The sequence below is a fragment of the Porites lutea genome, chromosome 4 (assembly GCF_958299795.1).
Source record: "Porites lutea chromosome 4, jaPorLute2.1, whole genome shotgun sequence".
In the NCBI taxonomy this organism is placed as follows: Eukaryota; Metazoa; Cnidaria; class Anthozoa; order Scleractinia; family Poritidae; genus Porites; species Porites lutea.
Window position 1 is genome coordinate 47,587,781 of NC_133204.1, and position 12,933 is coordinate 47,600,713.

At 39.4% G+C, this 12,933-nt stretch overlaps 1 protein-coding gene across 1 annotated transcript; it reads right to left on the reverse strand.

The window, feature by feature from the left end:
- Nucleotides 1–326: 326 nt before the first annotated feature.
- Nucleotides 327–8,961, reverse strand: LOC140933867 (ras-related and estrogen-regulated growth inhibitor-like protein). Its single transcript, XM_073383530.1, has 5 exons — nt 8,587–8,961; nt 7,511–7,658; nt 5,139–5,195; nt 2,364–2,437; nt 327–1,498 (listed from the first exon to the last, which is right to left on the reverse strand). The coding sequence occupies exons 1-5, from the start codon at nt 8,617–8,619 to the stop codon at nt 1,061–1,063; spliced, it is 750 nt and encodes a 249-aa protein (XP_073239631.1). The 5' UTR covers nt 8,620–8,961; the 3' UTR covers nt 327–1,060.
- Nucleotides 8,962–12,933: the final 3,972 nt, after the last annotated feature.

A 12,933-nucleotide genomic window follows, 5' to 3' on the forward strand; every position in this document is an offset into this window, starting at 1 on the left:
TGGCCAAAACGCAATAAAATCGCTTCTTTTTCTGTCTTCGTTCAACGAATACTGGCGTTAACAAATAAGGCCCGTTTTGTCCCGTTTCAAACGTCGTGCTACTGCCGTGCGGAACTCAATTGATCGAATTAAATTAAACTTTAGCACGGCAGTAGGTCGACCTGGTTTCAAAAGTCGTGCTGCCGCTGTGCCCCGTGCCCGAACTCAATTCATACATTATAAATACATCAGAATACATTTACTATTTAATCTATTATAGTTTAATATTTCATCAGAATCGTTATTACAATAACTGAATCGTTCATATTACTCTTATTTCGAAATCGAAGGTAGGTGATATATGACTAAACATGTACAGATAAACTAACATGTATATATAAAACTTTTGTGGAATCTGAAATGTGACTGGGAATATTGTTTATGGTGCACAAACATATTCCTTTAAAATACATCATCGTTCGAGGAGAATTGGCTTTTATATGAGCCCTTTGCAGCTAAACTGTCTCACGGTACGAAAACATTTCATTTCTTTAGAAGGTTCCCGCGATTGTGTTCAAGCAAGGCGTTTTTGTACCCTTTTGCTGCAAAGGGCTCTTAGATTTAGAAACTTGGTGCGAATCAATTTAATCTCCTTTTCTTAGGTTACACTATAAGATTTACAATGTACGACTAATTAGTTTCATCCAAACCTAAAACCAACCCTATGAAATCTTGCACCCTTTCGCCTCATGTTGGGAAATCCAAGACAGCCTTGGACTCTGGATTCCACATCGTGGACTTCAAATCCTAGTCAGATTCTAGTCTTTGCCAGTGAAACTTGGATTCTCGATTCCAATCGTTATGGGATTCCGCATTCCTTGAGCTGTATTCCTCATTTCACTGTTAAAGTATCCCAGATATGGGATTCCGGAATCCGGAATCCCTTGCGTGGACAGGTGATGCCCTTATCAAGCGATGGGTACAAGGAAAATTTGCAGCTATTGATGAAGTAGAATTAATAGTTATATTCACATTTAAATAATGTCTTTATCATTGTCGCTTTCCGCTCAGTTGTGTGTTTCTAGAATTCGACACTGCCGGACCTGTTTCTTGGAGTTCCGGGAATGCCGTTTGTTTGAGCCTTGCTCTTAAATCCTCCTTTCAAACGTCTCATAATAGCTGGAGACTTAGGAAACTTCTGTCCGCCAAGCGAAGCCCTAAGGTAAGCCTTCTTTATAATCTTGTTATGCTCGAAAAAACTCTCAGAGTTCGATAACTGATGAAACGAGCATCCCGTGTTCACCGCAAAAAGCTTTCCCTCGAACTCCGTGACTTCCGTGTGGCGTTTTAGGTCGGCTTTTGATGCGATTAGAAATATTGCTGACGACGGAATGTTTTTTGCTTCATGTAGGTACTTGACAATGAGTGTAGCTTCTTGAAAGGAAGAGCGGTCTGTGATGGAGTAAAGGACAAATATGATATCTTGAGCAGCGCAGATGTCTATCTTTTCCTTACAATTCTGATAAGATAAAGAAAATTCAATTAAGGTAAGCAGAATATATAGTGTATTAGTAGTGGAATCAGGATATAATCGCTGTATCTGCTTTTTTAGCACTTGGTTAGCACGTGTTTCAGTGTAATAGAGAGGAGAAGTCGGTGTCACGTTGCCATGGTTGCAAAATGTATGGATGACAACAAACCGAAAAAGTCACTTAAAAGTCTATTTGCACTATTTCAAACTTCACCGATCTTATCCAATTTCAGTTAATTTGGCAAATCTTGGCGAAATTTTCTTTGAGACCATATTTTTTTTTTAGAGAATGAAAGGGACAATTTTTGTGCTGTGTTCACCTACTCCATAAAGCGTGCTCGTGAAATTAGGAAGTTTCATGTCGTAGTGGTGCAACGACGGCAAAGAAATGTACAAAATAGCGTGATGCACGTGCAAAGTTGTTGTTTGTTAATATAAACATGTCATTTTTTGCCGATCTCCTTTCCGTCGCCGTCGTCGTTGGTTTTGTTGTCATCCAGAAATATTACTACCATGGTAACGTGAAGTCACACTTCTCCTCTCTATGTGACTGACACAATTCGCTTTTTAATGTATTTGTGGGAAGTGGGGTTAACTTAAGCTCCTTTACAGGTCGCTGTTCGGGAACCGAGTTTTATATCTGCAAGTCTGAAGTCAATCTTGACCATACAACTCGCTGCACAAAATGCTGCATGCCGTTAAAATTGACCTCAAAGTGCCACGCTAACACATTTGTGAAAGTTGACGCACAAATAAAGAAGAGTGCCGATGGACTATCTCCTATCTGAAAGGGTATAACTATTGTTACCCAAAGCTCTGTTGATTGATTACTTAAACACACTGGCAAACTTACTTTTCCAGCGGTATCAAAGATGTGCAATGTGACTTCTTGTCCATCAATGTCAACTCTATGCTGATACCAGCTCTCTGTTAATAAAATATTGATTAAACTAGTATTCAAGAATCTTCGATCGTCAGCTTTGCGCTGAAGGTTTAGCTTATTTTCTGCCTTAAGAAATTTAGTCTTCTTGCGGAGATAATCGCGATTAGAGCGTTTCAGCTATCATAGTTTATAAAATAACTAAGATAGTACGCGCGCTCTGATTGGCCGAGAGTAGTGTTTGCATGAGAGTATGTAAACGTGGTTGTGGCGTCAAGTTGCTTGGCTTTTCGCGCGCTAATCACGTAAGCACGAATTTGAAAAAGTTTTCGAGTTCAAAACTCGACAAGTTTTCTTTATTTACCAATTCCTTCGTCGGCTGAAACATGGAAAATCGTTACAAAGAAGGTGAGTCAATTTTTCTTCGCTTAAGCTGACATTTTAAGCGAGAAAAATCCGTATTTTGCAAAGCATCTTTTTGCAAAACAAGAACTGATTACGCGTACAGGACTTCGTGGACAAGATTTTGCGACTGGTAAGAATTTCTCTTTTAATCAGTGCCATACAAAGAGTTTTGCGTTTTTTTCTCAGGAAAGTTATTTTATAAAAGCACTATAGAAAACTTTTTCCCTGTGTTTGCATAGCCTGATATAAACACTCGAGGCGTTGGGAGAATTCTCGACGGTTATACAAACCCTCGACTTCGTCTCGGGTTTGCATAACTGTCTCGAATTCTCCCAACCCCTCTCGTGTTCATATCAAGCTCTGCAAACACGGAAAACGTTTTCTATTGCTTAAATAGTAATTAACGAGAGTTCATTCAAGAGCATGAGATCCATCCATGGCTTAGTGACATAATTACATTAAGAGATATATACTTCTTATGATGAAAATATGCAGTAAGAGATATCGAAGACTGAATAATGTAGTTACTGTATTAATATTGGAGGTAACCTGAGGGTCCTTATAATACGGCTAGCAAAAATAGCCTAGCCACGCTCTTGATTAGGATCAAACAGATTCAGTAATAAATGACTGCATGAGTGAAAGAATAGAGACCCGGCTACAGATTGGACCACCAGCACAAAAGTGAAGTTGTTAAACCAAATTTGTGTGCTTTATATAATAACCAGTCACACCCAATCTTGACAATATTATCCCTGTACATGCTAGTCAACAACGGGAAAGAGATCAGTAAAGTTCAGAAGAGGCAATTAGGTGGCCGCATTCCAAAATCGTGCTTTGTCAAATCGTAACGTCGCTTAATTGACTAAGAATTAATGAATACAGCATTTCTTTAAACGTGGCATGCCGATCAACGTGCGTTTGTAGCGTTCGATTGGAACTAGATCACTACAACGAATTTAATTGAATTATTATAAGTAAATTAAGTGATAAACGATCTTTTGTCCCCGTTTGAAAACCAGCGAAAAATGGACTATTATGAGTTGATTTACTTATCTTAATGATAAATAACAATTATTCACCGAAGTGGAGGTGGCTAGTCCTGGATATTTACCGAACTGCGAAGCAGTGAGGTAAATATCCACGACTAGCCACCGACACTGAGGTGAATAATTGTTTTAGTATATACTAACACAGTGAGATAATTGAGCACAAAAATGACGATTTTTAACTCAAATACTGCTGCCAACGATTACAATTTTGGCGCGTAATGACCGGGCGGCCGTGGCCGTCGCTTGTTCTTGCCGACAATTAAAACTTTTGAAGGCATTTGTTTAGCTCTTGCGGGGAAATTTCTTTAAAAGGAGTTGTGAATTATTTTTGTATTTAAAATCCTTCTGTAAAAAAAGATTATGAACAACTCAACTAAATAAAGTAAGCAAGACTTAAACTTAATTTGCATTTGTAAACAAAAAACTTTTTCACCGGTTTTATCGATAAATTCATGTCAAAAAGACAAAGCTTTACCTGTTAAAACTTCCAATCCGATCTTCGTCACCTTCTTCGTGTATTTCAGAAACAGCTTGCTTGATTAGTTGTGAAATTTCTTTGTTTGTTTACGGCAGCAAACCGGGAAGGCATTTTGCCCGCAACTTACGCGAGTTTGGCATCGCTCGCTCGGAGGAACTGGAGGTGAATCAGTGAATAGTGCAGGATATTCACTGATTGAGTAGCCAATCAGAGCGCGCGAAAAGCACTATCCACTGTTTTAGTATATACTAAAGAGAATTAGCTGGGTAAGATATTGAAACAAAGCTTCGGTTTTTACGAATTGATCATTTTTGGTGTTTTCCTGCACTCAAGAAAATAAAAATGTAGACAAAAATAAAGAGGACAAACAAAACAGTACTGACATTTAGATTACCTGTTAATCAGGCCAAAACCTACGGCAATGTATTTTCATGTCTGACTTAGTGTCTCTTACGATCTGTGGTGGCCAGATCGATGTGTGGCCAGTTTGATTCACAAAAAAGATAATGCGTTATTGACCAAGCGTGGCTGGATATTGGCCATTTTTTTTATGGACTGAGACGAAGTCGAGGACAATAACAACGCACAAAAGAATGAGGTGAATACCCAGCCATATTGACCGATCAAGCTTGATCAATAAATTTCTTTCCAAAAAGAGAACTTTAATTTTCTTGAGGGACCAAAACGCGGGAAATCCCGAGCGGGCAAGATGGTCCCATCTTAGCCTCTCGGGTAGCCAATCAGAACACAGGATACGCCTTATCTTACCCGCCCGCGGATTCAGCCTTGTAATAAGCTTTGTTATTAACTTACCTAGTGTTCCATCGTAGTCTCCAATGAAACGTCTGGTCAATAGACGCACCGTAAATGCTGAAATAAGGCCAAATGAACGTGTTAAAATAAACTTTTACCCCCATTATTTAAAAAAGATGAAAGTAGGTGTGCTAGCTCAGCGCATTCATTGCTTTTTGATGTACACCGTACCAAAAGTAGACATAAATACCAGAAAAAGAGAATTCCTCCATTGAAAAATTTTCGAAATAGACATTTGGCTAGAATCGGATCAACCGTAGACCATCGATTCTTTTTTTGTGGTTTCTTTCCCAAATTAGTAATGTCAACGAGTAATTTTTGCTGCTTTACAAATAATATACACTAAAAGATGCTCGTGGCTCATCTTAGAAACTGATTGTTACATAAAAGCTAATGCACATAACGGTTTAGGTTCCAAAATCAACAATTAAAAACTCTCTGAGGCTTTGCTTGTAAACATTGCGCACATATTCCAGTAGATTTCGGCACGACTTAAAAGTGTCAAAAAATGTGAAAGCGGATCCGGATCGAGTAATTTTAGTGTTCCTGGGTGCTTAGATTCTAGAAGAGCCGTGTTAGTTAGGGACGCGGTGATGTAATAAATAATTTTTAATTTAATGTTGGGGTGAATTGTTCTTTGGTTTTCGCGTCCGCCAAATTTATCTAGAAGGCAAACGACATTTGGACATGGGGCGGTCTGCCTTCCCTTTAGGCTTGACCCATGGGGAGTAGTTTTAAGACTGAGATTGCTGTAGCCTAAAAAAAAAATAAACCGTCGACATTTCGCGAGATCACCATTGGTTCCCCGCGAAATGAAGTCTGAGAAATGAGCGCAGGATTACAGCTGATGAGCTGAGGCGTCTCTACCTACGGATCTGGGTAGTCTTCTGATTGGTCGTGCCGCGTAGGAAGTTTGCTTCAACCAAACGTAAGTAATACCCAGATGTGGGGTAATAACGCGTCGTCAGCTGGAAATTCTGCGCTCATTTCTCATTTCACAGGGAAGTCAGTGGTGGCGTCGCGCCCCTCAGGCTAAGAATGCTGGCAACGACGCGATTGAACCACCAAGGGGTCAAGGGGTAATGAAAACTAGCCAAAAAAGACAACAAAAACAAAACTTATGATCATCTGCCAGGATTACTGCATCTTCATCTAATGTAAATATTTTTAAGTTAGAAAGGTCCAACAAATAGTAAATACATCAGAGAATCCATATTGTTGTGTTAAGGAGCGGCTTAGTCACGCAACATATTCGTTTGTTAGCAATATGCGCTATTCTAACTTTTCACATCCGGCACTAATTAATCACAACAAAATTTAAGCCTCTGTACCTCTCCACCCCCCTAATTTTTCCTTTCTAGAACTAATTTTATACATCGTCGGTGATGATGGTCTTCACACGGTTTCGGATTTTGCGGAAGGATATAGCACAGCAATCTGATTATCGGTGATAAGATATTTAGGTATAAATACTGTCTGTTTAAAAAGGGCGAAAAAGCTATTTTTAATATCTGATTTGACTTGGTATGGAACGGAAAATATGCCTGTATTTTTATTTGTTTCCGGCTGCAAATTAATTTAGACAGAATTAATGTTTTGGTGCCAAACTACTCCTAGTTATAACTGAGTAATGCTGTACGAAGTAGCATCCTGATTAGCTGACCCAAAGCCCGTTGCCGATGTGGCTTTATAAGGGAACCGATATAAACGCGAATGTAAAAGGGAAGCGCGCAAAGTTTAACAGAGAGGAGTAAAACTCCTACAAGCGACATGGCCCTGAAAAGCGATATTAACCTTTTAAGCCCCGGTATCCAAATACAAATTCTCCAAACTGATCTCCATACATTTCCTTAAAGATATTAGCTGAGAGAATTTGATAACGGATCAAGGCATTTTCTCTTGGGTGATCATTTTATTAATTCTCGTAACTTATCTCTTGACATTGTATGGATATTGTGTGGAGAAATTTGATGTTGGTCACTATTGGGACTTAAAGGGTTAATAGGAAAGCAGAAATGGCGAGAAATGACACTAAGATGGGTTGAAAATGCGACAGCGTCAGAGAAAAGTGTACATACAATAGTGAAATATCAACAGCGACAAGCAGCAGGGCTTTGTATCCACAGGCGAAGACTGAATGGAATTAATTCTATTGTGTAAATTCTTGTCAGAAACTTGTCCTGGAAATTTTACGAAACGATTTTGACTTTCTTGAAAGGGTAGTAAATGGTTTGTCTTCCGCTCCTTGGCTTAATTAGAGGTCATTTGAACAGTGATCTTAGTTTCCATACCAAAATACGTGTTGCTTTGTATGAATAGTGATCTTCGACTTGGCATTTTTTTTGTAGGTTGTTTACTTTAAACTTTCTCACCTGTTTTTCCGACGCCATCTTTGCCCAAAACAGCAGCGCGAATAATTTTCCCGCTTTCTTCTTCAATGCTGTTACTGGACGCAGAACTCACGGAAATGTTGCGCTGTTTTCTTTGAGACAAGTTCCCGACGTTGTCCTGGGGAAATGACTTTCAAAAAAAACAAATCATGCATCTTGTTGTATCACAAATCTTGTTCCTTCAAGGGCTGTCGGGTTTTGTCAAGTTCCGCCCCGTGCTTCCTTCTTTAGCAGCTCATCTCATCCTAACAATTTTCTTATTAATCAACATTGGTAGACATAAAGGGATGATATTTTTCTACACTTTCCATCTGCTTGGACTTAAGAGTTGTGTTTAGATGCGCACCAAATCTAAACTTGAAACGTGACTGTAATCAACGCAAAGACAGCTACGCCTCAAATTGTTTGCCAGGTATTTGATATATACACATCGGAAATTTGAAAATTAAGTAGCACTGTCGTACATTAATGGATCTTATTTTATTTGTGCCAAGAATTTAACTTCGTCACCCAAGACACGTCCCTAGCTTAAATCGCAAAAGTCGCCTCTGTTAAAACATGCTAGTTACGCAGGCCTGCTAGTTACCTGACCTGATTTAGGAGAACTTAGTTTGTTCTGTTGTTAAACGTCGGGTTAAATCTTTCGAAATGCTTGTCTTTGCGTAATTCAAGTGGAAGCGAGTGAGCCGCAGAACTTTCCTCAAGTAGTGTTTACTTTACCTTTATTTTATCATTTTTTTCTAAAACTGATTTGTTTTTGCTATGAGTTATGATTTGACACAATCAATCTTTTGGTACGGTAAGGCTGACATCATTCCTGCCAAGGAAAAACTTCCTTCCCTTTTAATAAAGTTATTTTCAAGTTCCATAACTGTCGGCAACCGGCAGACGGATACTAAATTCGGATTGCCATTTCTTAAATTCGCAAGTCTAATTTTTGATTCCGGTTTAGCAGCTTATCCAGGGTACGATGTATATTCTACAAGAACTGAATGTTATATTGATGCCTGACTAAGTTACAGTTAGAACACTTTCACAACAAATTTGCGTGCACTCACCATTCGTCGCCCAAAATGTTCGCCCCTCTCCATTGCATTCACGAAATTTTTAAATATTTTTGAAACAATCCAAAAAACAAACAATTTTTCTCTTGCAAATCCCTTTTGGAACCTGCGGCGCGCATGAACGATAACAATTCTTGGTAAACTGTCGCAGACTGACGCTTGCAGACTCTTTTCCCCTGATCACGGTCACGAAAAACGTGGCCTGTTCTTCCTGCGGTAAATACTGATTGCCTCGTTGTTAGAAACCTACTTAATTACAATTTCCTTTTGAACACAAATTAAGTCGGACATCGATCAGTAAAACTGGTGGCTCAGTTCTGAGAACCAGGATATCAGGTGCCATTTTATACAATACGGTATGTCCTAATGATTGATATTAATGCGAAGGGCGTAAGGTCAAAATGTAGGTGTTTTTTTTTCTCAGAGGTTTACAAAAGGAAAAATATCCGATCCAGTCATCTTCATTTATTTATAAAGCAAACATTGCATCTCTTAGGCAATTACGCTTATTTGGTTTTGTCATGGTCTTAGGAAGTCAGTAGTCACGTTCGAAAACTGAGTCAACAAATGCTGAAGCTCTAGAATCTTGTTAGATTCTCCTCTGCGACTTGACTTAACACTGCCTCACTGCTTTTTTTGCAGTGCTGGAAACATATCATAGACATCAGGTTATAACAGTGTAAAGTAAACTATTACAAAACAAAAAGTACTTAACTCGACCTTCTTCGCGATTCACGGGAAGCACTAATCCAATGCAATCAAACTAGGGGGATTAACCCTATGTACCAAAACTCAACATCCTCTCTATATATTGTATTGTAAAATAATGAAAAAATTTGCCTTGAAATAAAAGTGCTGAGGAAGAAGCCACGAACTTGTAATCCAAACCAAATGAATTGTTCTTTTGTTCTGTTCATAAAGTAGCACATTGCATGATTTGTTTCTTGTAACCTTTATGAGGACAGAGGGATTAACACTCGAGCGAGCTTGAAGTGTACCAAGGTAAAGTGGATTATGATAGGTAACGTCTTTGCAATTAAATCCATCAAAGAAGAGCGAAAAAGAATTAAAACAAATCAAAACGTAAATTTTTGCGCCAAAGTACAAGCCTGTTATTCCCAGAGTCAGACGCATCGTTAGTGAAAAAGACTGAATTTTTCGATCGCGTCTTCCCAACCTTGTAGAAAGGCGTACCGATAATCTTCACAAAAGTGTGGTAGCTGCGCTATTTTAGATTATAAGGGCTAGCATAACTATCATGCACAACAACACAGAGAGAGCTATTGCCATACTTCAACCTGACGACTCCTGGTAACATATGTGAAAAGTTCTGACAACAGGTTTTCAGTTCCTTAATCTCGAAAGGCTGCCGGTTTCGATATCATGTACGAACCTCGGTATGATAGAGGGCCAAAGGTCTTAAATGAATTCCCACTTGTTCGCGGATTTTCTCCGCCCACCCTTATCACCCCTCCACTTATAGAGTCGATTGTGGAGACAATGAAATCTTGCAGTCCCATTATGGCTCTTGAATCTTGACGTCGCTAACTTCTAATCCTGGTGGACGAAATTTTTATAAAACCTCTTAGGTAATACTTCTGTGTTGTTATGAGAATGATTGTAATATACTTGTCCAATATCGACTTTGCTTGCACTATTTGGTGCAAAAGAGCTATAAGGATTATGCAAAAAAGTTCAGGTACAAAAAAACTTCACAAGCACGTAGGGCGAAATTGGCCGATCGAAGCGGTAATTATAGACAATAGAGCAGGCTTTTTCGAGCGTTTTTCGGCACTACAGACTTTCACTGCCGTGCATCCTATTTAGAAACAAACTGTCTTGACTAGACAGTTCTATTCTCTTTAGGAGTTAATGGGTCTGGTTCAGTTTATAGGCTTGACTCGGCCTGTTCACAGATGGTTTTCTTTTTCTTTGTTTTCTTTGACAATTCGACAGCTCGCGGTTATTTTTTTCATCCTTGCGCTCGACGATCTCTAAAGAGAAAATTGAGGGTCTGTGAACAGGCTTGTTCGCAAGTCGACGTTTTGGTGACAAACCAAAACGCAGGGGCACCCAACGTCAATTTTCGGAAAACATCTGTTCGGAAGACGATTTGAGATCTAGAATTCTCGGAACATATGTTGTAAAATTTCTTGCTTGCCTGCCTCTCCTAGGATTTTCGAACATCTAAAAAATGGAATAATTGCCCATTTTTAACGGATTTTAACCCTAAAAACGTCACCTAGAAGTTTCGGGAGCCTTTTTTCTGGCTGAAATTTTCGAAAAGGTAAGTTTTGATCCCTATAATTTTCGGACCACTAGACTTTCAGCTAGGAAATCCGAACAGATGAAAAATTTTTAGGGGACAAAAATATGCCTATATCTACCATTTAAATACTAACATACGTTTAACAATGCTATGTTTAAGTGGTTTTGAACTATATTCTCGTTGGGTGCCCCTGAAAACGGACAGTTTAATGAAATTCTACGGCCAGTTAATCTACCTTCAAGCGCTTTGTAACCTCAAAGAGAAATACTTTTGCTGGGCGCGCTATTTTATCACCAAAGAGAAAAGACATCTTTTCCACGACAGGTAAAATATCTGAAAGACTTTAAAATCTGGTGCAAACTTGGTATGTAGACCTTGCATGTTCATTAGTTATCCTTCACTTTTGTTTTTGTAATCACCCAACACAATGATGAACTTTCTTCCTTAGATTCAATTCCTCCTTTGCACCAGGCAATTGTGAAACTGTACTAGAATGTACATATTATTAAGCCGCTTGTTTAGCTTAAAAGGTTGGCTTTAACTGATTACGATAAGGCGGCAAAACTAAAAGTTGTTAGAGATAACACGCTTATATCTCCTATTGGATTAATGCTAAGGAATGATAAGTTTTCTCTTAGAAGAGTTATCCACTATCTTACTGCCTGTCACCTTTAGTCAACTTTTTGTTAAATGCACACGTTAAAAGCAGGAGAGAAAGCTTAATAAGGTGGGGGGGGGGGGGCGGGGGGAGGGGGCTGTAAGTATTTCCCACATCATCAGATTTGTCAAATGAATTACCTAAGAATTACCTTGCTGCAAATGTACAAAGAAGATCCGACCATTATTAATCTGATTGGAGACTGTGATAAGCAAAATTACTAATGGATGTTTCGACACTTCATGATCCAGATTAACGAGCTAAAAATAACTCCCCTTCATAATCTCAGAGTCGCGGAAAATCAAAATTTGTATGGAGCTACACAGACCTTGATGATACTGAAGAGTGATGTCCCTTAAAAGTAAAAGTATACGAACGGTCATATTTTTGCAAGGGAGGAGAAGGGGAAGTGTGTGGGGGGGGGGGGGGGGGATGAGGGAAAAGACAGGGGCCGGCCGCTGAGATGAGTTTTATGCCGTAGAAGACACAGGCAGTAGTTGATTTTTAAAACCTTGCGGTTTTCGGCCAAAAAAACAACAACTTAAGTTTGCTTTTTGTTCCATTAACGGTATCCGGTCTAACACAGGCCTAGGGACCACAGAGCAAGTTTGAGAGTCGGGGGAAGTGGGGTGGGAGGGGGGGGGGGGGCGGGGAACTGAATCCGTCCTTTAAAATGCGAATGTGAGGGGGTCCGGGGATGATGCTCCCCGGTTGGGCAAGATATGAAACTTTTAGGCACCGTGAAATTGCCAGAAAATACAGGTAAATTAATAATGCACGAAGGTTTAGAGCTTATAACAGCAGGAAAGCTTGCGTTCCTTGAATTGGAAAAGATAAAATAATTCCATTTCCATTGCTTCCTCAAACTCCATCGACAAGTTGCCTTACGTTGTCGATCGAGTTAAGGCTGGAACCTACAACACAGCACTGATGAAGTTTTTCAAAATGCGCTTCTTGAACATTTCCTCAACCTCGTCCCCAGAGCGCTTTTTTTTCCCCTGGCTTCGGAGGTGGGGCAAAGCCAGGGAAAAGTGCCCTGGGGACGAGGTTGACATTTCCTGGCTTTTTAAATCATGCCAAAGACCTTCTTCAGGCTCCTTAAATTCATGCTTCAATTTTTTTTCCAGAAATGCCCTCCGCCCAGCCCCTCCCTTTCGACAGTCCCTGTAACATATAGCAATTGCAATTGCAATTGCAATTGCGGCCCGCTGATTATCATAAGGTTCGGCGCATTTGAAGTTCGATGTTTGGCCCGGACCTGACCATCATTAAAATCAAATTAAATTGGAGGAAGTCCTCATTGTAACGGAGACATCATTCTTTTGGTAAACCTGTCCATGTACCTAAACGACAATCCTGTTTGTTCCACAATCAAATATTTTGAAAATTCGGTTACGTTTTTTTGTGGAGTAGG